We start from the raw sequence: 27,224 nt of genomic DNA, 5'->3' as shown, positions 1-27,224 counted from the left end.
GAGGTCGCTCCAGTGCAAGCTCTGGGACAGGGTGTGTCCACCCGGTCCTGACAGAGGAAGGGCCTTCCCTGCCTCAGGTGGACGGAGTCTGCACAGATGATGTCACCAAGGGCATGGGCAGACAATGGGAGACTGTGCCAGAAGTTGTGCCCCGCCCTCCTCTCCTTAAGGATTTGTTTGCCTCTTCTAGAAAAGGAGGCCAGCATCTCCTGAACCTTCAGGGAGACCAAGAATGACTTCCAGGGGCTGGGGATGTGGCTCAAGCGGTAGCGCGCTCGCCTGGCATGCGTGCGGCCTGGGTTCGATCCTCAGCACCACATACAAACAAAGATGTTGTGTCCGCTGAGAACTAAAAAAAAATATATTAAAAAAAAAATCTCTCTCTATTAAAAAAAATGTAGGCAATGTCAAATCCTCCAGATTTAAAAAAAAAAAAAAAGAATGAGTTCCAGGTTGGGGGAGGTGAACACCTGTTCCCTGTTCCCTTGCCCTGATTTGCCTCCAAAGGAAGAAGCCCTGGGAGCCTCAGGAGCCCTGCCATCTCCTGTCAAGGCAGGTGAGCCCCCTGGGCCCCTCAGCTTCCCAAGGATCCCGATGCCTACTCCTGGGCCTGCAACACCCTCCAAGGCCCAGCTTGACCTGGTGCCTGGTGGTGGTGGATTCAATTCCTCCCCGTCTGGGCTCTTGCATACCTGGGGCCACCTCTACTGTATCATGTAGAATTTTGTTTTTCTACATTGGAAACTTCTCGAGGCCAGGGGCTGGGTCTATTCACCCCTGTCTGTATCTGTCAGACCTGAGGACCAGGAGGCACTCAGTGAAATGTCTGCTGAACAAATTAATTAGTTTCCATTTAACAAGCTCATTAGGGATCTGTCTTCCCACCATTAGGAAACAGGAAGCTTCCTTCTTTCTTGGAAGGATCTACCTTCAGGGGACGGCGGCAGAAGCTCAGCCTTTGCAAGCAGAAGGCCATCTGCCGAGATTCCTGGGGCACGGGTTGGGTTTTAAAGAAACGAGGCATGAGTGAACAAGGAGGGACACTTAAACAAGACATTTGTATATTAAAAACTTCACGTTAAATATACATCATTATACAGTGTATCACCTAGAATTGGAACTTTACAGGACACATTTTCAGCCATGAATGGTTAGAAGGAGGCAGTGATACAAACAGCTCCAAGGAGGATGACGGAGAGGCCAGGGCCACCTGTGCCCCAAGGGTGCCTTCAAGATTTGGTCTTTGCAGGTCACTGGTTCCAGAAGTGTGAAGAGACGGGGTGGTCTGCTGGACAGTCATCTGATTCAGGCAGGGCCCTTCGGGAGGAAGGTCCACGGGCCAACCCCAAAACCAGTTGGCTCCGTGAGCAGGCTTTCTGCATGTACTGTCCCCATGGCCCGCGGGAGCACAGGACAGGCCTGGCCACCTGTTGTTGCCAAGTGACATCAGCGACTTCTGAGTGTCTCTGAGAGCTGCTGGACTTGGTGTTCAGTCTCGATCCTGTGACCACGGAAGCAGAGCCCCTGAGAGGGCTTCACCTGCTGACACGAGGCCCTTGGGGGAAGCTCCACCGGAATGGCTCCTGCCACCAGCCCAGGGTGGCCCTGCAGGGAGAGGCCCAGCCTGCCTGAAGACTCAGCCTTGCACCACTTGCCTGTGCAGGGCTGCTCTAGGAGTCTCTCCAGGGGACCCCCCACTGAAAGGCTCAGGGCTGACAGGCAGGTGGGCCTCTCCCCGACAAAGCCTCCTTTCTTTCTGTGGATGCCATCTTGTTCTGCTGGGCTGCCAGAAGGGTCCTTGACTCCTCAGCGCTCAAGGACAGAGCTGCCAAAGTGCCCAGGGCATTGTGGTCAACAATGAAGTCAGCAAAGGAGGCAAAGAAAGAAAACAACGGCCTGTTGGTGGCTGGAGGTTGCGTTCTGAGACAAGATGCTGACGGGGAGATACGGTGTGGCCGGGAGCTTTTCTTTTTACTCAAAGAAATCCAGCTCATTTTCCCCCCCTTTCCATTAATTGGCAGCAGATAAAAAAAAAAAAAAAAAAAAGCCAAAACAAAACCCAAACCAACGCCAGTAACCTGAGTGCGAGTGTTTCTGAAAGGGAAAAGCTGTTTCAATTGTTAGATGTCCAAGAAAACATGAATACACGCTGACGGAGGAAGCGGCCACAATTAGAGGAAGAAGAGGGAGAGGTTCATAAAATAAGGAAAAAAATTCCTTTTAGCGGCTCCTGTCCTGTGTGCTGGCTCCTCTGCTGGCCCTGGTCCCTAAGGGGAGCAGGAGATTGGGCCTCTGGGGAAATTTCTGGAAGAGGAAGGCAGGGGGCTTGGGAGGGAGGGTCCTGGGAATTCCTTAAAGAAGCAAAGGCAAGAGAGAGGGAGAGGCAGCTTCCCCTGGCCCACAGGCAGAGCCTTTCTGAGAAGTTCTCTGGCAGATGGGCTCTGGGAGGGCTGTTGACAATGAAAGCCTTTCCCTCCTGCTGGCCCACGGGGTCGCCTCCCCACATCCTCGGCCTCCACCAGGTGTTCTGGGAGTCAGACTCCAGTGGCACCTGTTTGGACAAGTGCCAGTTCCTGGCTCATTTTCCTCTTTCACCCCCACCAGAGGCCTTGGTCACTCCTGCTCCCCCAGTGCCCTGAAGGACATTTTGGAAAATGCAAAACAGGCAAGGGTCAGAGTTGGTTTCCCTGGAGACTAAACCCAGGTTGCAGCCAACTCGGTCATCTTGAGGGGCTGGAGCCCTTGGACCGACATACAGGGACCGGAGAATGACCCCAGAGGCGGACTGGGTGTTAGGGAAGGCGGGCCAAGGAAATAGCTTTGGCCAGAAGTTGCTGAAATCCAGGGCAGCTGCCCAAATGTAGTTTTTAGTCTTGATCTGCCCCAGCCTGACAGGCGGCCTTGGCAAGTCCTGCTCCTCTGGGTCTCTGCCTCCACATCTGAGAAGCAGCCTAAACCGTCTCTAAAGCCCTGGGGCTTGAGCCACCTCGGAAAGACTAAGTCTAGACCTGCTGGTGATGTCTAGGCTCAGCCCCTCCTACTCTTCCCCTGTGTGCTGGAGATCACCGTCACAGTGGGCCACCATATTTCCAGTCCATTCAGATCCGCAGGGTACGGGGAGCACCTGTACTTGCAGCAGGCTGCAGAACCCTGGCTGAATCTCTTGCACCTCATTCAGCAGGTGGCAGCCACACCTGTCACCCTACTGAGTGGTGGAGAAGACAGAGACAGGATGCCGTCTGTGTCTGTGCAGGTGGTTTTATTTGTGTGGACGCAGTGTGGATACCAGTATCATGTCCCCACCTCCACCACCAGAGCAGGGTGACAGTGAGGTCACGCAGAACCAATGATTGATAGAGCAGTGGCCCTGGAGTCTGCTCCACTGCTTATAAACCATGTGACCTTGAACAAATGACTTTCCCTCTCTGAGCCTCCCTTTTCTCCACAGGGTGACACTGATTGGATAATGGGAAGAGTCCTTTTTAGACTGCTGGGTGCTGGGCAACTGAGGACGCAGCTAGAAATGGTCATCACTGGCAGATGGGAGCCTGGTTGCTTGGTCAGCCTGATTATATTGCTGAAGCCCCAACACAGGGCCCAGCTACACCTTCCTGCAGGTGACTGTCCTCTGGCCACACTGCTTCCCCTATGTGCCTCTGCCCGGTCAGCTGCCTGCCTGGAGTCTCTGCCCTCGCCCCACCCAAGGCCTGTCACACCAACCAGCAAGCCCAGGAGACACAGCTTGCTCAGGGCAGGAAACTCACAATCACTGCCTCTGGGAGCCCCATGGTGGTTTATAAAAAAGGGATAAGAATATATATTAAATGACTATTTTATTTACACACCCTATTCATAAATAATTGCATCTTCTTTTTGACGGCACAATGATTCCTTAGAGATCTAATGATTACACTGTGACTAAAGGTAGATGGGGCTTACTGTGTGTGTGTGTGTGTGTGTGTGTGGCCATGGTCTCTCACATATGTGCTTCTGTGCACACTCAGAGATACGCACACGCCAGAGGGAGTGGCCCCCAGGCCACCTGCGCTCCAGGAGCCAACAGTCAGCTCCCAGCACCAGTGGGAAAACTTTGCCCACACACAGGTGTGAGTTCTCGACAGCTGGAGAACAAAGAGATGCAGCCCAGGAGCACCCAGCCTGCGCCCCGCCCCCCAGAGCTGCTGTGCCTTTGTTCACCCTGCAAGGCATCTCTTTGGATTGCAAATATTTTAATTCACAGAACTCAAGGAGTGGGGTGGGCGTGGGGACTGGGGTAGTGTGGCCACCACCCCTCTCCCTTCATCCAGGCATTCTCCAGTCCCTGACCCCCCTAAGTGGCAACAGCATCCTAAGACATGCAGTGGTGTGCTAGTACCATACACGACAAAGTGGACAGGCTGGCAACACGGCCAGCTGGTCGGGGCTGGTGCCCTGCTGGCTCCTCCAAGTCTCGGGCTCTGTCACAGAGCAGGGAGGAACTGGTCCGCTCACAGGGTCCTTACAGCCACGGGGTAGAGGAGGGACAAGTGCTCAGCCCCTTTGATGGGCAGCTTTCTGGTGGTGTAGTAGTGGATGACTTCTGGGACACTGTCGAAGGGTGGACTGTTCTGACCCAGAATGTATTTCTCTTTGGTTTTGGCCAGTTTCATGTGCATGAAGCCCTGGTTGCTCCTGTGAACAAAACACAGAGGTTAGTAGGATCTGCAGGTTGCTGGGGCTGAGCAAGGGAGCATCTGTCACGGTGCCCCTCATTTCTTCTAATTTCCCAAGAACTATCCCCTGGCTTTGGGGCTGGGATCAGATACCTGCTAAGGCACAAGGACTCCCCAGCTGCCTGGGATAGAGGAATTCCAGCCACAGAGCAGCTGTGAGCTGTCACTTTCCAAGCCAGGAATGAAGCCAGGGACTGGCTGAAATGCCGCTGAACCCAAGAGCACCCCCAGTTCCAGTGTCCAACCAGGAACCAGTAGCAACCAGAGGCTGGAGGGTCTTTCCACCCTGAGAACTCTGGGAGTAAAAACGAGCCCCTCGGGCTGTTACTGATATAATACCAGCTGGAGCCTTGCGTGGCAGGTGCAAAGTATGCGTGTGTCCCCTGTGTCATGACAAGTAGGCAGGACAGGGGTCCATACCTGGTTGTCACATGAAGAAAAGGGGTGGCAAGGGCAGGTGTCTTCCTCTCTTAGTAGCGAGGAACTGTCACTGAGAAAGGGTCGCCTACCCAGGGACTACATTTCCCAGCCTCCCTTGGGTCTAGTTAGCCACGTGACTAGCTGTATCCCTGGGCAGGCACTCCCCTGTCTCCTCAAGGGCCAGCCTGTTTCTGCAGCGCTCTGAGCAGTCTTCCAGGCTCCCTGAGGCAGCAGGACTCCTTACTGAGGATACTCCCATGGCCATAGGCACTTGCCTTCCCAAACTTCCCCAATTTCCTGAGAGCACCACAGAGGAGCAGGGCTAGGTCTCTGTGCCCACCACACCAGACCTGGGAGCTGAACCTGTGTGCCCCCAGGCCCATGCAGCCTGCCTTGCATCAGCATGCTGGGTGGGCGCAGCTCACAGATGGCCAAGGCCACTGTCCAACCACTGGCACTGCATGGCACCATCAGACCTCTCCCATCTCAGGCCCTGGGCTCCCACCACACTGGCTCACCCAGGTCTCCATCAGCCTGCCTTTACACAGGCCATCCTTTCCCTACCCACTCAGCCAAGGCTGGCCTTTTATGACAGGATGATGTCTCTGCTTCATACTTGCAGAGGCTGGAGTTTCCAAAGCAAGGCCCAGTTTACCAAGTATTTATCCCTTTGTTGGAAAGCAGGGGCTTCCCAACTTCCTGCAACCACCTCCACTGGTTAACTTGTGAACAGCCAGAGGGGCCTGGCTTCCAGGGGCCCACAGCCATACCCAGCAAGGCTGACAGCCCCAGTGGACGCAGAAGACACATCTCCTTCACTCAGGACTGGGCCCAAGCGCCCCCTCATAACATCATTTTCAAATGGGCAGAACAAATGCTTAATGAAGTGTGGGCACTGAGCAATACGTCTGCTCATAATAATGCATTTAGAGATGTCACCCTCGGCTTAAAGGAAATCGTTTGGAGAGCAATTACGTTTTCAAGAGAGAATAATTCCTGCAAAGAACTAAAATTTAAATCAAGATTTTTTTAAGGCTGGCAATGTTCTAATTACAGAGCCTGTGGCAAGTTCCGCTCCTCCGTGAAGGGTCACTTCACCAGAGAATCGCCTCCATGTGTCTGAGGAGCAGGAGGCGCACTTGCTGAGCCCCTTAGAAAGGCAACAGTGAGCGTGTTAAATGGAAAATGCAAAGCCCCCCATGAGCAAGGACTCTTCCACACAGCACCCTGGAGGGACTGCAAATCCATCTGTGCCGGCTTGGGAAGGACTGGGAGCACTTTGGTGGTGTGTTGCAACCATGGGGCAGAACAGGGAGCCTGGAGAGCTCCGCCTGGTGCTCAGCTGGGCTGGAGGTGGGACCCTGGGCGGGAGGGGGGGAGTGTCCTTAGTATGTCATTCCCTTAGGCAGGCGCACAGTGGGGTCATGTTCCGGGGAGGCAAGCCATGGGGTTGGGACCCTCTCAGCTCTATGGCTGGGGGAGAAGAGCAGAGGACAAGACAGAGGATCACAGTGGCTGGGGCAGCCACGTTGGCACAGCTCTGTCCATGTGCATTTGTAGCCTGTTTTACTTCCTAAATGAGCGAATGTGACATTCCCCCTGGTTTGTCTTACACTGTCCAGTGGGCGGTGACAGTAGCAGCAGTTCTGTTGGTGCCACAGGTGGGAGTTGATGCTCCTCTTGTCCAGGGCACCAGCTTGGAATAATCCCTCGGGTGGCAGAAATTACACACTGTCATCTCTCCTCCACTGCCGACGGACAGCGGGCCCAGATGCTCCCTGAGTCCTTCCCACCTACGGGACCTGTTTGTTCCTCTGACAACCCACGGCTATTTCACCCATTTAAGCACCCACCAGCCTGTCACTCTAAGCCAAGCTGGTCATGAAGCTCTGACAGGCAGACCTGGGACCAGAGTTCAGGCCCTAAGAGCCCCCAGTCTCTGGCCTGATATCCCAGGCAGAGTGGAAGGTCCCCACCCTGACTCTCCTGGGCTCAAGCACTGGACTTGTGCTTCTCTGGCCCCCAGGCTGCCTTGTGCCTTGCTGGGCTCAGTCCCTGCCCCAGCTGCATCCATGTTTGGCTCTGAGGCCCACCTTCCAGCCCTGGGTTCCTGTGTAAACCTCATCAGCTGCCTGGTCCATAGGGCTTCCTGTAGGAAGGCCTCTGAAGACAGTCTCTGTCCCTCTGCTGCTATTGGGCCTCAGTCCTGCTCTCCAGGGCATCACCTTGGATCACTGCCTTGGGGCAAGTGGTTCCCACTTACTTCCTCTTAAAAAGGCCTTGTGTCCCTGAGTACTACGGCACAGACAGGGAAGGTCACTGGCCCATGCTTACACAGCAATCATAGCAGATACTCTTGACCTCAGCACCTCCAGAGCCAGAAGAGTGTCCTGCCTACCCTTGATGCTCGATGTGAGGCCAGGCAGGGTCAGGCAGAGGCAACAGACCCTGACCAAGTGTATCCCTGACTCTGAACCTCAGCATCCACAATGCCTATAGGCTGACAGCAGCTCAGAGGCAGTGAAAGGGCTGGGAATGAAAGACAGGACGTGTGGCCTGTACACAGGGGATGTCTCAGGGTTGGAATGCGTGTCCTGAATGGTGAAGACCCCAGCCATTAACACCCCCAGGGGTTTTGGGGTTCCAGGAGGATCTGCTATGGTCAGATGACACCTTGTCCACACACACTGAATAGCTGTTGTGTTCCCATAATTTATCTCGACTAGTCACAAGGTCTCTGTGAGTGAGAGGCCACCTAACAATAGCTGAAGATTGAAAAGTGACTGTCAGTGATAGTTTTTTTTTTTTTTTTTTTGGTACTGGGGAGATTAAACCCAGGGGCACTTAATCACTAAGCCATATCCCCAGCATTTTTTTGATATTTATTTAGAGACAGAGTCTCACTGAATTGCTTAGGGCCTTGCTAAGTTGCTGAGGCTGGCTTTGAACTTGTGATCCTTCTGCCTCAGCCTCCTGAGCTGCTGGGATTACAGGCGTGCACCACGGCTCCTTGGTACCTCAGTGATGGTTTTAGTAACTTCCAACACAAAAGAGAAGGATGCCAACCTAAAGATCAGAATTTCCGTGGAGAAAAAAGGGGTGTCTCAGGGATGGGGTGTACACAGCCATGGTGGCTTTGAACAGAACATTTATGGAATTAGAAGCAGCCTGGGGGGTACATATCTCTCACTCCCTTGGTACCTTAGAGGAAACAGCCAAGAGGCACACTACCCAGCCCAGGGCACCCAGCAAGGGGGACAGCAGATGCAGCCAGAACCCAGGTCCTGGTTTCCAGGCCCAGGTGGGATGGGCTCTGGGATGCTTGTCTTTAAGGCAGTGGCTCCCAAGAAGCTCTTGAGCATGGGGCACCACTGTCATTCCGGGAGGCACTGTCCCCACGGAGCTCTGACAGGCTCCTGCCGTGTTCCTGCTGCCTGCATCAGTCCCATCTCTTTGATAGGACATCTTGCGAGAGCAAAGTCACAATTAGGGGTGTCTCTGGTGGGTGACCTGTCTAATGAGTCTTGTAAGGTCACAGAGGTGGGGGTGCTGGGGCTGTCATGTGCTCAGATAGCTCATCATCATCACAAAAAGCATCTCCTTGTCACCAGGACGAGCAGACAGGGCCTGGTGAGCGGTGCTAATCACAGGCCCCGCCTCGCCTCCTAATCACGAGCTTTAATAAAACACCACTCAGCCCACAGCTGCCACCGCCTCCAAGCAGGGTGCGAGGCCTCACCTCTTGCTTTTAGACCTAATTGCTTGATGCATATTTCATGAAGAATCCTGGGTAATAGTTATGTTAAGTTGCTTCTTTTCATGATGAAATGACTTAAAAACACTTGCATATAATATTTATGAGGGGGGCGGGGGTGGGGGTGGGGGAGGAAATTGCCCTTTGGGACTATGATGCAGGGCCTGGTTATAGGAATCTGTACCCAAGGGATATCTGGTTCACCTTGGTCTGAAAGGTAGTTGGGAGCTGCTTTTTTTTTGCGGGGCGGGGGAATCAGATACCTCCATAATATTGTCCCTCAGCTCAAAACCATCCATAGCTCCCCATGGCCAATACAGATTTAAGGATACCCTGCACTTCTTGAGCCCCAGCTGGGCACCAGGCACTGAGCTGTGCTGTTGTCACCCACTGTTCCTTTAAGCAGCACAGCAGTGCTAAGTCAGCACGACTATTACATTTACAGGTGGGGAAACTGAGGCTCATGAAGCTCATGGGCCTTGTCTCTTGGGGCAGGATGGGGCCAGGACTGAACCTAAGTCTGTTGGAATCCGAAGCCTCGGCCTCTTCTTCCCTGGCTCTGTTACCCAACCAGGTGGACCCAGGTGTCCCAGGTGGCCCCTTGGACTCTTTTTGCCAAGTGGCTTCCCTGCAGCTCTGTGAGACCTCATGGTCAGGAATCCTGCCTGTTCATGGTGACGCCTCCCAGGAGGCTGAGGTTTATTCCCATGGACACAGCAAATGCCAGGCCCACAGCCAAGGCACTCCTCTGTCCCGGCCGGCCATCCTCCATCTGTCAGCGATCTAGTCAAGGTCTGACCAGGGCATCCTGCCCTAGTATAAGGCCTGGAGGCTACTCCACCCCAACCCTGTAGGGTCCAGCCTGGCTGAGCAGGGGTGAGCCAGGGCCGAGCTGCCTACTGCCTGCAAGGCCAGAGGCCAGATACAGTGGTGACTTTTTCAGGTCAGTGCTGGTTCCAAGATGAGCCGGCAAGGACTGTAGAATGAGCTCAGTGAGAGGCAGGATGATGGGGAGTTTCCCGAGGGCAATCCTGGGAGGTGGTACAAACCCACATGCCCCTGAGTCATGAGAAGTTTTGCCTGAGGGGGGCCATCAGGAAGAGATCCTTTTTTCTTGCAGTCATTCAAGAAGACATTCCTGGAGCTGAGCTGGCCAGTGTCCCTGCCCAGTGCCTAAATAAATGGAATGCGAACACGAGACCCGTCCCCTTCCTAAGGGAGGTCTTCCTGAAGGGGTGAGGACGTGGGCCCAGCCTGGCCCTCTACTTTGGGGCTCTGAGTAGTTGCATCATTTCTTATTGGGCCATTTTAAACATTTGAGCTGTACATGCTATAAAGACTGCTGGGGCCACACCAGTGGAAGGAGAGAGACTGACCTTGTCATCTAGAATGCACTCAACAGTTGGTTATGAGACGGTTCTCAGGGGAGGTGCCACAGGTCCCTTGCCTGCCTTCCAGGAGAAGAGCAAGGAGGGCTCGGGCACAGAGCCCTGGGAGCACAAGCTCTGTGCTCAGGATGGAGCGGACACGCCACTGGCCCAGAGGGCCCTCTCCCCCCACAGGCCCACACTGGCTCCAGTCCACACAGAGAGGGACAGGGATGTTTGTGCAGAATTCCTGGGGAGTCACGGCCAGCCCTAATGCTGCTTGCTGTGAGCACTGGGTAAGGGGACAGGCTGGAGGATAACCACAGCAAGGTCCCTCCGGGCTACCTAGGGGCCTGCAAAACAGCTACCTCCTGCCTCAACCCTGCCCCTTGGTTGGCCACGTTCCCTCTGAAGCAGCCAGCTTCCCGCTCAGAACCTCTCTTCTAACCACCTCCTCTTTGACCTCCAAGGAGGTGGGACCTTGTGCTGGGAAGGTGTCTCTAGAGAAACCCTCCTCCCCACACCTGGGAGCAGCGTGCAGCCACTGCAGCGGACCAGCATTCTCTGCCAGATGACCCCAGGATCAGTGTCCCCTGTCATCTCCACTGTGTGGCTGTGGTGCTGGGGTCTTCAGTTCCTCCTCTCGGCAACCCCAAGAGACAGCGACCTCCGAGGGGAAACCGGGGGAGGCACCTGCCTGGGGTTACACAGCCAGAAGGCAGACAGGAGACTGAAGCCCACTGACTTCCACAGAGAGCTGCGGCCACCTGGTGGCTTCCTGTGTTTCATTTTCTCCTACTACACTGCAGATAAAGAGGGGCTGCCAATCTGGGGCCCTCTGACTCCTTTCCAACTCCTGAGAGTCCTGACTTCATGGCAGCATTTGAAAGCAAACACTGCAACAGTTCACCTCGGGGGGTCCTGTGACTCACCCAGAATTCAGCAGATGGTGTCGCCCAGAGCCTGGTCAGCCTCTGGCATGCCCAAGAAGACCCTGAATGATCCCTAGTTCCACAGCTGGACCACCCTGTGGCTTCACAAAGAAGCTGGGAGGGCTGGCCTTAAAGGGAAGACCTCTACTGCTCAGGTGAGAAGACCAAGGGCCGGGGAGAAGCAACTGCCAGTCACAGTGCAAGGGCACGAGGGCTTCCTGGGCCAGGGACCAGGACGTGAGTCCTCCTTGCTGTGTGACTGGGCTCTCCAAGTGCACAAGAGGTGGGCTCTGGAGGCCGCTTCCACTTGAGATGTCCTAGGAGTCAAAGGAGGTGGTGGGGAGGAGGGGCTCATGACACCATGTGGCCGACACCTGCGTCCTGCCACTCCCTCCACACGGACACAGACACCAAGTTGTTGTGTCTAAATGTAAACACCACCGAGCCAAACAACTTGATTTACAATCAAATAATTAGGTTTTCAGTAAGCACATCGGCAGCGATTAGCCTTCCCAGGCCGCCAGGGTGCTTGCCAAGCTCTAAGTTGGCGGCCCAGGGTGAAGGTCTTTGGTAAATCAAGACAAAAGCCATCTCCAGGCAGAAGAGCAGGTGGGGACTTCTTCAGGCCCACAGGGAGAGGCACAAAGCAGCAGTGGGTCAGAATGAATCCATATGGGCAGTTTTCTTAGGAGAAAATCAACAGTGTCAGATAAGAGTTTTTGTTTTTAATAACATTGGATATTGAACCCAGGGGCACTGAGTTAAACCCCCAGCACTTTTAAATTTTATTTTCAGACAGGGTCTCCCAAGTTGCCCAGCCTGGCCATGAACTTGCAATCCTCCTGCCTCAGTCTCTCAAGTAGCTCGGGTAACAGGGAACGAGAGGTTTTTTAATGACAGCAGAGGAAGTGACCCTGTTGCTGGCGGTGAGTCAGTGGGAGGGTAATGGTGTCTGGTGGGGTCAGCTGGACGGCTGCTGCAGTGCTCCTGGTCAATGCTCCCACTGGCCCTCACACTTGGCCAAATGCACAGGGAAACTGCAGGTAGGGCTGGCGATGGCACCTGAATGAGGCCAAGCACTGAACTGAAGCCAGGGCCTGGTCAGTCTCTGTCCCCCTGATGTCATGGGCTAGGCTAGCCCTTCCTCCCTGGGTCTCAGTGTCCCCATCTGGAAAAGGTGGAAGTGTTTCTCTAGTGCTGAAGTTCTCAAGCCAGGGCAGGGTGGACAGGGATCACCCCAGCACCAGACAAGTGGGAAAATCCTCATGTCCAGCACTGGTCACAGTGGCCCTCCAGGCTTGGGGACAGCAACATGACAAAAGCAGGTTTCCTAAAGCCTGTGTCAATGGGATGGACAGACTCCATTCAGGCCAAGGGTGGTCCTTATCTACGGAGGACAAGCTCTTCATAGCCCACGCTCTCAACTGGGGCCATTGTGAAGCCCCCTTAACCTGGGGGTATCTGGCAATATCTGAAGCGGATGTGGGTTTTACTGGCATCTAGTAAGAGATCAGGGAAGATACTAAACACACCACGACACACAGGAGAGGAGTCATGCAGATGTTGGGCAAAGGCAGTTTTGGGGGTCAGGACCAGCTAGCTGCCTAGGAAGGGCATGATGGCGCTTACAGGCCAAGGGGAGCTAGAGGCCTAGGAGCCACCCAGGAGGGCTAGCGCACTTGGGCGAGGATACTTGGGGGTGGTAGCTGCTGGGAGCCATCAGCCAAGTAGGTATGACAAATTCCTTGCCAGCTTACTCCCATGCTGTCTAGTGGAAGGACTTCTGAAAGGTGACCTTGCTCAAGGACCAGGGCAGGATCCGTGTTTAGGGTGTTCCCCCTTTAGAATAGGGCGGTTTAGTAATAGGAGATTAGGGTGTTCCTCTTTTGGAATAGGGCGTATCCTGCTGCTGAGTTCCTCTTGAGTTCTTAGGGTCAGACAGTATATTTTGGGAGACAGAAGCCCATGCGGAGTGGATTTAGGCAGGAGTGGATTTGGGCGGATTGGATTTGGGCAGAGAACGTGGATTCCCCCAGAGCGTGTTTGTAGACGGCCGGTGTGAGTTCGGGAATAAAGAATTGCTGTTTGAATCTACAAGCTGTGTGGAGACTCGTGATTTGTGCCCAGCCAGAGACTGCGGCAGGTAGCGAACACAACCCAGGGCTTAGGGCCACCAGAGCTGGGTCTGAGGCCTGCCCTGGCCCTTCTGAGCTGTACCCTGTCTTCGCTTCCTTCTTCATCTGTGCAGTGGAGCTTTTGCTCCTGCCTGTCCTGTGGTCTGAACTGGACTGTGGGTAAGCAAATGTTGCCAGGTGCTGAGGTGCTCCCAGAACACGCTGATGGCCCAGGGGCCTGGTCGGCTGGTTGGCCAGCCTCACCCCTCGGCAGCATGATGGGGACCCCGAGGCTGGCAGCAGACTGGAGCTCGGGATGCCCTTCCTAGGTTTGGAAATGAAGAGCGCAGCTCTTTCTGAAAGCACTGATGCAATGTGGGACAAGGGCCCGGGGTCTGGATGTGGGCCTCCTTTCTGCCTCCAGGGCAGAAGCCGCCACACAAGCTGCTGCCCGTCTGGTTTGTCTGGCTGGTTCCAGGCTGGCCCAGCCAAGCACCAGTGTCTCCCTGTCTGTCTGTCCTGTCACGCCAAAGCCACGGACAGCCAGGAGGCCCCCTGGCTGCAGCCCACCTGGCTGGAGCGGGAGGCCCAGGCTCTGGCGCTGGCTCTGTCACTGGGGGACACTGGCAGGGTGCTTCCTGCCCTGAGATCAACTTTCCCAAACATCAGGTGGGATTTCACAACACTCTCTAAAGCACACTGTCACACAAAAGGATCCACCTGAAAAGAGAACAGGAGGATAGTCTCTGACTTTTATTAAGTGCCTACTGTGTGCACTGCTTTGTATTTAACACTCTGAGGGAGACAAGATTTCAACCACAGGCTCTGAGACCATTTGGTTCCCTGCCTTCATTTTATAGTTGACGATGAATCCCATTCTGCAGTGTGCCTGCCCCCGTGCCATCAGCTGTAGGACAGCCTCTGGCACTACCCACATGCCCATGACAGAGTGTGATGAGGAGAGGGGCAAGGCGATGGGGAGAAGAGCAGCGGCATCCTCCCACACCTAATTTCCATCCTTGATGCTTATCCCTGCGAGCACTGGCCACTGTCAGGCATGGTGCTGGCCTCACTAGTTTTCTCAGGCCAACCACTGCCCTGACAGGGGCTTCTCTGCTATGCAACCCAAGGAATTCATCAGCACCTCAATGAAGGGGATTTACTGTTCATAAAGCACCTATATATAATTTTACTAAAATGAGAAAGAGGAAGGAGGAGGAGGAAGAGGAGCTGGCATCACCCTGAGCAAATGCAGAGGTCTTTTAAAACTGCAAATTAAGTTGGGTGCAGTGGCACCTGCCTGTAATCCCAGTGACTCAGGAGGCTAAGGCAGGAGGACTGCGAGTTCAAAGTCAGCCTCAGCAACTTAATGGGACCCTAAACAACTCAGTGAGACCCTGTCTCAAAATAAAAAATAAAAAGGCTCAGGATGTGGCTCAGTGGTTAAGCACCACTGAACTGAATCCTTGGAACCAAAAACAAAACAACAAAACAAAACAAGGCAAACGCTGCAAGTTAAAACAGAGCTACCTACTCAGTGGCCCCTGCATCTAACCTGAGGGTGGTTTTCTCCTCTCTGGAATTTCAAAACCATCCAGACACCCTGGTCTTTTGCAAATCATGAGTGACAGTGATTCCCACTAGAACCACTGTCCTTGGGGATCTGAGCCTCAGTTTCTTCATCTGTGAAATGGGGAATAGTTTATAGTCCACTGAAAACTGCCACGCTCCCAGGCCTCAGTTTCCTCATCTATACAATGAAGAGATGGAACTCAAGGGCCATGAGGGTCCCACTCACCTCCCCCTTTGAGGCTTGGCACACAGGAGGAGAACAGCTATTCAGGGGATTAATGCAAACCTCGTGGTCATTACAGGTGTTGAGAGCTCCGGGCTGGAAGAAGAGTGCAAGTTTCTCAAAAGCAGTTTCTTTGGATGTGGCCCAGAAGGTCCACAGGGCCCAGAGACTCGGCAACTGCAGTTCCCGGGGACTCTCTGGAGTCAGAATCTGCATTGAACATGCTGCCTGGGAGGTTCTGAAGCACATTCAGGTTTGAGAACCACCACTCTGGCTGCATCTGGGGAGGGAAACTCATTTTGACAGCCACAGCACTCAGGGTCCAACTGGGTTTTTTTTTTGTTTGTTTGTTTGTTTTTAATTTTTTAAGTTGGCAATGGACTTTAATTAATTTATGTATTTATATGTGGTACTGAGGATCGAACCCAGTGCCTCACATATGCTAGGCAAGTGCTCTGCCACTGAGCCCAGCCCAAGCCCCAAAGATTTCTAAGACCATTTGAGCAAATTCATCACATGTAGGAGGTTTTTTTTTTTTTTTTTTTTTTTTTTTGGTGCTGGGGATTGAACCCAGGGCCTTATGCATGCAAGGCAAGCACTCTACCAACTGAACTATTTCCCCAGCCCTTCAGGGTCCAACTTTTTAATTTTTTTTTTTTTTTTTTAGTTGTAGAATGGACGCAATTCTTTATTTTTATTTATTTATTTTTATGGGGTGCTGAGGATCAAACCTAGTGCCTCAAAAGTGCTAGGCAAGTGCTCTACCACTGGGCTGCAGCCCCAGCCGAGGGCCCAACTTTTGTTGCTTACCCTCAGCAGCAGGGAGCTCACTCCCTACGAAGATACCCGCTTCCAACCTCAACCAGCCTTGCCATGGGCAAGCTCTTCCTCATGCTGAGTGGAAACATGGCAGTGTGCTGACAGCAGGGCCAGCTCCAGGAGCTGGTCTCTGCAGGCCACGGTCACTCCTGCCCTTCTGAGTTCACCTCTCTCTTCCCCATCTCTTAATCCCCGAGGACAGGATTCTATTAACACTCAAGAGTCCTCAGGGGCAGACAGCTCTCACCTTCGGACCAAAACCAAAAAAGAGCCTGGGTCCAAGAACATTAAGAAGCAGAGAGTCCATCGGCTTTGCCCACGCTCACAAGATTCAGAAACGCAATTTTGAAAGGTCACTGTCACCCGTCGGCAGTCTGGGCTCTGGAGGGCAAATCTTCTCATGTTGGACATTCACTCTGGCAGCTTCCTGACAACCTCTTTCCACAGGGTGGAGAATTCTCTCAAAATTAAATCTCCAGCTCTCTGCTCCCTAATGAAATTGATTTCTGCCTTGATACACAACAAAGCTTTCATTTTATTATTTGGCTGGGGTCTGACCACATTAATTACAGGTTTTTTCAGCATGGCTGCAAGTAATTGAGTCCCAAAGTTACTTACTATTGGAACGAATTGCTTTTTCAAAAGCACGACTCCCACAAGAGTACAGGAGTCAACACCACATTTCTCCCTGGGCTATGCTTTTGGTTAAGACTGGAACAATTCTGGAAAAAAGTACTTTTCGAGCCTGGAAATCTGAACTCGGGAGTGGTCACGCTGGTTGGTGGAGACCCAGAGCGGGGATGCACTGGGGAACTGGAGATCACTGACCAGCACTTCTGAGTTTCAAGGCGCCTCCCAGACCACAATCTCATGTATACTTCATGATGATCCTGAGGCTGTTACTACTCCCGTCATACAGAGGCAGAAACGGAGGCCAAAAAGCTAGCTCGAGGCAGAATCCAGATTTGAACCAGGTATTCAGCTCCACACAGTACACCCCCTTAACCACGGCTCTGTGCCATCTCTGTCTTCTGATCACCCCCAACTAAAGTACCCCCAAGGAACAGACACAAAGCACAGTCACAAAGAAGACCTTAAGAGGGAGTAGAGACCATAAATGGGTCTCCTGACTCCACAGCCAAGGAGTTTCCTACTCAGCCTCATTTAACAAACAAGAAGAAGAAAAAAAAAAAAAAAAGAAAGAGAAATTATTATAAAAAAGATTCAGTGTGGAAAATCTAGAAAACACAAATAAGTAAAAAGAAGACAAACCCCGGTGCTCATTTTACCACTCGCAGATAGCTGTTAATCACATCCCGGCTCAGCCCGCCTCCATGCATATGTATGTGATGCACAGTCACAGGCTGGCTGGAGCCTGTGACCTGACTTCATGACAATCATGGCTCATTTTGAAAACTGAAAGTATTTTTCTCTGGAATATGATCTCCAAATATTTCCTGAGTGCCTACTATGTGCCAGGCCCTCGGATGGTGGGGAGATAAAAAGACTTCTAAAGATACTCTCGGCCACAAAAGGTCCCTAGCAGATGCCAGATCATTTCAGACTATCACTCTGAGGGTCAAGGTCAGCAGTCTCAGCCATCAGAGGGCAGAAAGCAGAGTCCTGAGTTTATGTAGCCCAGTTTTAACATGGAAACTAAAATGGGTGACATTTTTAAAAAGCCACCCTTACAAAGAAAGGTAGGGCCACAGAGAGAGGGGATATCACAGAGGTTTCCCTCTAATCCCAAATCTAAAAGTACCTAAACCTTGCTGTTGCTTCACCAATAAACAATTATCCTAGTTTTATTTTCTTTCTTTTTGTTTGTTTGTTTCAGGGATCGAACACAGAGACCCTAAACCACTGAGCCACATTCCCAGCCCTTTTCATATTTTATTTGAGGGTCTCACTGAGTTGCTCAGGGCCTCACTAAGTTGCAGAGGCTGGCTTTGAACTGGTGATCCTCCTGCCTCAGCCTCCTGAACTGCTCCCACGCCCAGCTACCCTGGTTTTCTTGTTTCAATATTATTTCTCTTCTGAGGCCCTATTCAAATGCTACCATCCCCCAAAAGCCCTCCAAGATGCCTCTGGTCAGACTTACTTTCTTCCTCAGCTCGGTGCTTACCTACTTCCTGGTCTAAACTGGGAGCTCAGAGGCTGGTGTCTTTGTCCAGCCCAGCTGAAGGCCCCGTGCACAGCAGGCGCTCTGTAGTGAGAGCCGCGCCGGCTCCTTTGTAACCCTGCTCTGCAAGTCTGTGCTAAGTGTGTGAGGCTGGTCCCCAAGCCTGGGGGCCATCAGCAGCAAGTGGATATTCAAAAGCAAAATAGCAGGGAGGAAAAAAAGGAAGTTCTATTTAAAGCATTTCTAATAAGCGCGCTTTGCCAAACCCAATTGTTTCTGATATTCCTCTTGGGTGAAGTAATCTTAAAAAGAAAAGGGGAAAAAAAAGAAAAAGGAAAAGAAAAAGAAAAAGCATTATTAAAAGTGGCAAAACCACCCACGGCTGGGGCTGGAAGGAGGCTGGCGGCTGCTCACTGGGGGAGCTGCCCGGAAAGGAGCAGGCTGGGGCACTAAGAGCTGGGAGTGAGGCGGTGTCCTCTCCAGCAGAGGGCCAGGCTCCTGTGAGTGCCACCTCCCCCACCCCCAGAGCAAAACACCATTTTTACAGCTTTAGCATTTGAACTATGGGAGCAAAGACAAGGGCTGTAAAATCTGACATCTGATTTTATAAATCTGCCTCAAATACCAAGAGCATTTATGGAGAGAATGGGAGAAAGGAAGACGGTGCCTCTGCAGCTCAGAAGGGCAATAATCCTGGGATGGGTGGGAGCTGGGACATGAGGGTTCTGCCAGCAGCTCACCCCAGGACCTCGTCAGGCATCTGACCCAAGACCCCTTTTGGTGCTAAATGCTGGGAGGTCTGGGGAATCACTGAACCCTGCGGGTGACACTGGGTTTTCACTGTAAGAAGCTGATCGCTTCAAAATCTACCAAACACCTCTAGGTGGGGGTCAACCACATTTCTCTGGGGCTTTTGAGTTATTTACCCAGATCTAAGCAAAATAAAACCCTACATGGCAAACCCTCTCCTGGGGTCAGCACAAAGACTCTGCAACCCTCCCCACCCCCAACACCCGAGGAGCGGGGAGCGCAGTCTCTTGGAGTTTACAAGAGCTTTTACAAGAGCTTTGGATTCTATTGTGTCCCTGGCCTAGGGCTGAGAGGCTCAGAGCTGGGAAGCCACTGGCTGACCCCCCTGCCTGGATCCAGGCTCTGATCTTCTGGCTCCTGGTGGCATCTTTATTCTCTGTGTTGTCCCCCTTTCACTGAGGGCAGGCACGTGGTCTGTGGCTGCCCTCAAGACCTGTCCCTGTGGCATCCCATAGACGCTCCCCCCACCAACCCATTCCCAGATGGCTCCTACAAAAATTTTGTTAAATAAGTTACATTAACAAGATGTTAGAAATGTGATTGGAAAGAAATGTTTTCCTCATTTGGGGAGACCACCCAGTGCTTCCAAAAAGGAACTGTCCTGGGGCACGAGAGGTTTCCTGGCGACGGATGGGCAGTTGGCATGCCTCCCCTGGTGGCCAGGCTGCACAGCAGATTGACGCGGGCTGATATGAGATAATTAAAAACTGGCTGGAAATGTAATCAGGGCGGCTCAGATGCTGAGAGGACCGGGCAGCTCTCGGGGGAACAAAGGGCAATGCTGCTGCCTGGCAGGGCGGGGAGGTGGGGCAGGCAGGGGAGGGCACGTCTGTGCTGCCAGGAGGGCAGGTGCTCTGGAGCCTGACTGGCAGAGGGAGGCAGGTGGGAGCAGCACCTCTTGCTCTGGGTCTTGGGTGGTGGCGGGAAGCAGCAGCAGAGCTGGGAGAGTGTTTTCCTAGCTCTTTCAACCAACCCCTCCTGGTCCACAGCCACCCTGCTGCTCGGAGTTCTGGACATGGTCCTGGACTCCTCTCTCTCCCCTCCCTCAGTTGCCTTTCTCCTCCCGCCCACCCCCCTCATCCTTCACTTGGCTTTGGATCTAGCACCAGGTGGAGTTTCTGAAAACCTGTCTTGCCAAGTACAGAGGTCACCACTGGCCCTTCTGAGTGGGCCTCAGCCTCTCTGTGCTACCAGAGGCCTTCAGACCAGTCCCTGGGTGGAAACTGACCTTCCAAGCTCAGCTGGAGCAGATGGCCCAGAGGAGCCAGTAAAGAACAGCGGTCCAGGAGTCAGGCTGGTCTGACTCTGTCACAGCCTACAGTCCCACTCTGCTTCGGTCCTTCTCTGGCTCCATGGTCTTGGACATGCTCTCAGCCTCCCTGAGCCTCAGTTTCTTTCGTGTAAAGTGGGAGCAACGAGGCGCTATGCCTTCTCTACCGGCTGCTTGAGGACTGGACCCGGAGAAGAAACCGGGATCCCCTGGCCAGGTCAAGCATCCTGACACCATTGGGTCAGAGCCAGATGGAACGAGCCCTCCTGTTTTCAGAATCCCACAAACTGGGCCAGGGGCTTCAGGTCTTGCTTAGAACACCTGGCATAGGTCCTGGGGCAATGCTGTCCACACTGATGGCTTGGACCCTGTTGGAGAGGAAGGGGTAGTTTCTGCTGAGACCCCATGGGACAAAAAGAAGCGTCAGGCTGTGTTAGACTCCCTAGCCTTCATCACCTGCAACGCGAGAGAGTTGAAGGCAATAATTCTCCCCTTCTCATCACAGACCACTACAGTGACAAAGCTGGATCTCCCCTGGTACCAGCCCCCTGACTGGTGCCCAATGTGCATGGCCTCAGTGACAAGCTTCAGTAACCCAGCGAGGTGGCTGGTGGTGTGGGGCTTATCCCACCAGCTTGCAGGACTTTGAAACAAGAATGGGCGGAACTCAGACTACTCGGCCCCCTCCCAGAGGAAGGTGCAAACAAAGGCCCATGACTGGTCAGCTGTCAGGAGTCGGGCGCATGCTGCGTTGGTCCTTCTCTGGCTCCAGGGTCCTGGACATGGTCCTCGGGATCTGCTCCTGGCATTGTGAGCGCCAGCCTAGGCCTTCTGTCACACTGTCCACTTCATGGCACCCAAATCACCACAGCACTGGGCTCAGGGTCCCAGAGAGGGAAGACCTGAAGAGCGAGGGCACTGGCCTGAGACCTGCTTTACCACTGGTATGGCACATTTTCTTCATCACTCTGAATATAAGGAAAATGACACGGGATGTGTCCTTTCATCCTGTGACTCATCTGCACATTCCGAAGCTCACTGTTCTTGCTTAGTCCCCTGCAAAGAGTCTGAGGAGTCTGTTGGCCTAAAGCAGCAGCTCCTCATGGTGGCATTTCCTTTAAATCTTCTGGAAAAAGAAAACATGAAGCACACTACAAACAGTCCCTTTCTGGCCTGCCTCTCTCACAGGCCAACTCAGCTAGAAACAAGGTCCGGGGGCGAGCGGGAGGCAGCAAGCCTCTTCCTCACTCTGGGCCTTAGTTTCTCCACTTGTAACAGATCATCTAGAAGGTCTCTTTCTGAGCCACGTATGGTGGCACATGCCTATAATCCTAGCAGCTCAAGAGGCTAAGGCAGGAGGATTACAAGTTCAAAGCCAGCCTCAGCAAAAGCAAAACACTGTGCAACTCAGCGAGATCCTGTCTCTAAATAAAATACAAGATAGGGCTGGGATGTGGCTCAGTGGTCAAGTGACCCTGAGTTCAATTCCTAGTATACCACCCCCCACACACACCAAAAGGTCTCTTTCTGTCCCCTAAATCCCAAGGTTTTGGTTCAGGGTACTCTGGGAGCTACTACCCTGGCTTGTTGCAAGCTTGCTTCCCCATTGGATGAGCAGGACACCATAACGAAGTAGTGAAAAACTGTATTTGATTGACAATGTCTACAGACTCGGCGGGAAAGCTGGAGGGGCAGCAGGGTGGAGAGACAGGGAAGAGGCCTGCTGAGGAGCATCTGCAGCTGCTGCTGATCAGAAATCAGGGAGAGAACTTATCCAAGCCCACACAGCCAGGAAGAGGGCAGCCTGGATTTGACCCTAACTCTGCAAGATTCAAAGTCTTGGTTATGGGAATGGAGGATTTTCTCTAGTTGCAGCCACATAAATGCTGAAATCCTACCACTGTGAAGGAAAGTGGATGTGGGTACAGAGACTTCTCAGTTGAACCCAGACCATCCAAAGGCTCTGAGCCAACACTGACCTGTTGCCCCTACAACCTGCGGCTCTCCAAAGTCTGCGATGAGGACAGTGGAGCTCTACGATTGAGTACTTGCTACTGCATGTTGGGTGAGCACTAAGCACTTCACCTATATTGTCACACCCATGACACTCATTTTACAAGACAAGGAAACCAAGGCTCAGATACATAAGCCCCATTACCCAAGATCACCCTGCTACGACATGAAACAGTTGGGTTTCAAGAGCCCAAGCCAGACTGATCCAGAGCCAGGGTCTTCACTGCTGCTCAGAGCTGTCTTCATGGGGGGGGGGGGGAGGAGGAGGAGGAGGAGGAGGAGGAGGAGGGCTGCTGGTGGAGTACACTGAAGCTGTGCCGCAGGGGAGGCACAGCATGGATGGCCCATGGCACCTAATCACTTCTCACTGGAGCATTTGCTCCCCTCCTGGGCTGCTGCCTCAGCATGGATGGCCCCTGACCACCCTCCACAGCCTCAGTCCTCATTCTCCAAGGACCAAGTTAGAACCCTCTTCCCTGCAACAGGCAGCACTAGCCACTCCCATGTGGAACCCTACACCATTCTTCACCTCCCTGGGACAGCACCTGCTGTGGCTGCCTACCTGCCCCCTCACCTTGTCCTCCTCCTCCAGCCCTGGGACCCACCTGGCAGCTAGGCAAGGTGTGGAGTCAAAGGATCAGAGGACCATGGGCATGTGGCCAGGAACCCAGGGAGCTGTGGTCTGAGGGGAGCAGCATGGGGGTCTTAAAACCAGACCCAGCCCCAGTGCCCCAAGTAGGCAAGCCCCCAGCTGCGCACACCTGCCTTTCTTGAAGGCTTGTCCTTCATAGGACTCATTTGCCCTCGGGGGCCCAGCTGGGGCCCAGGGCATTCTGGGACTGTTTGGGGAACTCCGCAACTGCTGGGAGGCCCTGCTGTGGTCTTGAGGAGACCAACCTGGCGGCTCCTGCATGGGAGTGGGCCCCCGTGGAGTTAAGTGTTTGGAGCCTCAGATGCTGACCCACTGGAAGGATGCTCAGCTGGCAGGGGGAGGTGAAGGCCGCGCTCCCTGCTGATGGGCGCCAGCCGCAGTCTCTCCTCCTGCTCCCCTCCCCTCCCCGCCCTGCAAACCTTTATTATTTCTTGCTCCTGGCTGTCAGCAGCAACAAACTAAGATTAATCACTCGCCTGCCTGCCTAGACCCAGACATGCCTACTGTTTGAAAACTCTCTCTTTTACGATATAAATCAATGAGGGGAGAGAAGAAAGAAAAACACCCTTAACTGAAATGCGTCCCTCAGCTCTTCCTGGCCCCATGGCACCTAACCACTTCTACTGGAGCATCTGCTGGGAGGTGATGGGCGCCCGGCAGCCAACAAAATCCGGCTGCACCAAGAGGAAGCAAAGGTACCCATCAACCTGCAGGCTTGGGGGCGTGTTCTCCATCAACTGCCCTGCCCTGTCCACTACTTGAGGATGCCGTGGGGCCCTACCACTACGGCAAGACCGAGGGGAAATGCTGTGGCCTACCTGTGAAGCCCTTCAACTAGAAGCATGTACTCATCAAACCCAGACCCCCATTTTTTTTTTATTGTTTATGGTGCAGGGGATCAAAACCCGGGTCCTGCACATGCTAGACAAGTGCCACAGCCCCAGTGCCCCAAGTAGGCAAGCCCTCTACTGCTGAGCTCTTTCCTGCCTCCTTCTTACCTGCGTGCCCCATTTTTAGGTAAAGTCTAGCATCACGTGACTGGTGACAAAGGGAGCCGGGATTTGAACTCAGATATCTCTGACTTCAGAGGCTGTGGTTTCCCTTTACATCTGGAAAAGGGTGACCCTGGATTTCACATGCTGCTAGTCTCCTGGCCTCTTAGAACTGACCCCATGCTATCACTCAGGCTATGTGGGTGCAGCTGTCCCCTCCTTGGTAGTACTCCTGGTGTCCTCCTCACTCATTGTTCTTGGCGAGCATCACTGCACCCTGCTCAAGACCTTCGGGGGCTCCTCGCTGCCCTACTGGATAAAGTCCCAATTCCTTTGCCACTGACTGGGCTGCACCTCTCCTGGGCTCAGGCCACGTGCTGTCTGTGGTTCTTACACAGCCTGCGCACCTCCTGCCTCTGTGCCCGTTCTCCTCACCACTGCTCACCAAAGGCCTGGCCCTCTCTGCTCCCTCTCCTCTGGCAGGGCTTTCCACCTGGGGCTCTCTAAGCACTGCTCTATGTGAGTTAATGACAAGGACCCTCTGGGCCTTTTCAAACTGTGAGCCCCTGTGGGGCTGGAGCTCGCCAGTGACTCTCACTGAAAGGGATAGGAAAGCTCTGGATGCTCACGGTGGAGTGTGGGCACTGTGCAAACAGGCCCAGCCCAAGGCCTCTGACGCCACATCTGCCAGAAAGTGGCAATTTGCTTCTGGGGACTTGAAAGCCAAAGGCCCTTTTTGTGAGGGTTCTCCAGGGCTATTTCCTCCAAATGGGTGGGAACTGCCTGTTTCAACAAACCCGAGGCTGGACCTTTGCCAAAGGAGCAGTGGCCTCCCTGGCTGTCAAGACCTCAGAAGTGCCATTCTGTGTGACCCCATCCCAAGGACAGGCCACACAGGTACCCTGCCCAGTAGGACTCACTCCCTCCACCAGCTGCACACTCTGCAGTCTTTAAAAAGCCCCCTATCCCTCATGTCGTCCAGATTCTTTGCAAAAACGCACAAAAGAAGAACTTGTGAAGAGCCACTCACAATCCAAAATGCCTGAAGAACTCTTTCAACGAGATTGTCACAACTTTCTGGCCCTTTTTCCTAGTGCCTGCCCTTGCCAGAAACGGGAAACAGTTCGAGTTTGGTTCTTTCTTGCCAATTTCCAAAGGCTCAGCCCCTTTGCTTCCTGCGGTGGAGTGGCGCTCCAGGGGCCGAGGTGGGCGGGGTCAGCTTGCTGCCCATCAAGTCAGACTGGAGACAGGGAAGAGGGGCAGTTCTACAGGCTGGACGGGGTCGGAAACGACTGGGGGCTGTCGGCAGCACCTCTGAAGCTAGCTTCACAGGTCGGGGTATCTGCCACAGAGAGCCAGATAAGTGGCCAGCGTGGTCTGATCCAAAGATGTAGCTGGTCCCCACAGTGGCCAGAGTCACCATCTCTGCTGTCAGTGTGGACAAGTGCCAGCTGGATAGCTTAGGACCACTGGGAATCCCCTTCGGGTCTGTTTTCTCATCCACACAGCACAGGGACTGAACTAGTCGGGCCTCTAAGGTCACTTCCAGGTCTGACACTTCAAGACCTTCTGACAGAGCAGAAGGAGCTCTGAGGACGGGATGGAAAGTCTGGAGGCCAGCCTCAGCTCTGTGGGAGGCCTTGGCAAGCCATTCAGCCTCCTCTGCCCTTAGATGTGGGGGACCTGGGGCACCTCTGCCTAGCCACCTTGTGGGCCTGTACTAGAGCAAACTCTGGCCTTGCAAAACATCCCAACTGCTGATACAGAGCAGGGACAGCCAGGCACAAGGGGGGTTGTGTGTGAGGGGAGCCTGAGAGCAGGACTGAGTGGACCTGCATGTCAGCGTCCTCGTCACTGAGAACTGAGACGAACTTCTCTGGTGGCTGGCACAGAAGTCCTGCTGGAGCTCTTCTGTACCACCCCCGAGAACTCGGTCCTGCCAGGGAACACCCAGCTTCTCTTTAGACTCAAGTGCAGCCTACTCCCCCCGTGGCTTCTCTCAACCCTCTGTGGCAAGGACCACCCACCAGGTGCCAACTCTGGGCTCCCAAGGCCCAGGCTGAACGGTCCAGGTCTGACACTCTGGGCCCCTGGCCTGGTTGTTCTCACCTCGTACCCAGCCCTGTGCCTGGTACAGAGGGCTCTGAAAGATATCTTCTGGGTGGGGGGGAAGGACGAAGGGGTGGGGGCTCTGTCCTCTGTGTCTAGACTCCCCCAAATGCTTTCTGCATCCTGGAACACCCTCACAGTCCACCAGAGGCTCACATGGAAACGGTCAGAGGCGGAGAACCAGCATAGCTGGAATTCCGATGTCAACGTGCACACCCTGGCTTCTGACAGCACCCAGCAGGGGAACCAGCCCTGACCCCCTTCCAGCAGGCTGCCAGCAAGTGGGAAGTAGACAGCAGGGCCACATGGTGGCTGGCAAAGGGGTGCTCACCCAAGTGGCCAGGACACACGGTACAGGTGTGCTCCACTGTGGTCCCAGTGATGCACACCAAAGCGCTGCTCCTGGTTGGAGGTCCGACCAGTCAAGGGGCACTGGGGCTGCTCTAAGGCAAGGCCACCCCCCTGGAGCCGGCCGACAGCCCAGCCACAGGAAAGTGCACCTCCCCAATCTGGGCTTCTTCCAGGAAGGTTGACCAGGAGAGGCCACCTCTCTGGCCTTTGGGGTGGGTGGGGGTGAGCTAATGGCTCTGGATAAGCATACAAAACCAAACCCTCATTGCTCGTTCCCCTTGGGCACAGAACAGTCTTGACAACTGGATGCCACAGGATGGGTGCCGGAAGAGGACCTGGGGCCTCCTGACGAGTGTTCCTTCCAGGGTTGTGGTGGCCACTGCACTATCTCCCTCTACCCTTCTCCTTGGCCTGGGAGGTACAGCCGACCCAGCCAGGGCACACCCAGGACAGAGAGGGCTCTGAGGCCACACACAGGGACACGTGAGGAGTCAGGTAACACCTCGGTGTCAGTATCAAGTGATAGTGAGCATCAAGTATGACTCTTCACTGGGCAGATGTGGATGCTGAGACCCAGAGGGGGGAGGAGCTTGCCCAAGGTCACACAGTGAGCAGTGAGTGGCAGGACAGGATGCCTGTCCAGAATTTTGGACAATGGGTGTCTTAAAACCCGGTAGATGGCAGGAAGTGGGGGCAGAGTGGGAACAACACAAGGTAACAATGACGTGGAGCTGGCCGGGCTGGGAGCCGACTGTCATTGTCCTAGTGTGTACACGAGGACAACAAGGCTCAGAGATGGCATGAAAGCCTCAGGCTGGGGAGTGGAGAAGCCAGGCATGAGGCTGCCTCCGCTGCCCCAGGCCCTGTGGGGACGAGGACCCAGGTGCTGTCCCTCCCCCAGAGGGCCCTACTCCCTAAGGAATGGCATACACCAGGGACCGCAGGAGACTGTGTTCATGGCCCTCTGAAACCTGTTCGTGAGGTGGTGTCTG

The 27,224-nt window shown here is 53.8% G+C and overlaps 1 protein-coding gene across 1 annotated transcript in view; it reads right to left on the bottom strand.

The window, feature by feature from the left end:
- Positions 1-1,039: 1,039 nt before the first annotated feature.
- Shb (SH2 domain containing adaptor protein B) overlaps positions 1,040-27,224 on the bottom strand; it is a 131,585-nt gene continuing 105,400 nt past the window's right edge. The window contains exon 6 of the mRNA XM_076845789.2: positions 1,040-4,671. Within this exon, the coding sequence (XP_076701904.1) occupies positions 4,488-4,671 (184 nt within the window). The 3' untranslated portion in view covers positions 1,040-4,487. The remainder of the gene's footprint in view (positions 4,672-27,224) is intronic.

This window comes from Callospermophilus lateralis, chromosome 2 (genome assembly GCF_048772815.1).
Source record: "Callospermophilus lateralis isolate mCalLat2 chromosome 2, mCalLat2.hap1, whole genome shotgun sequence".
Lineage (NCBI taxonomy): Eukaryota > Metazoa > Chordata > Mammalia > Rodentia > Sciuridae > Callospermophilus > Callospermophilus lateralis.
This window is presented reverse-complemented; position numbering and strand designations above follow the sequence as displayed.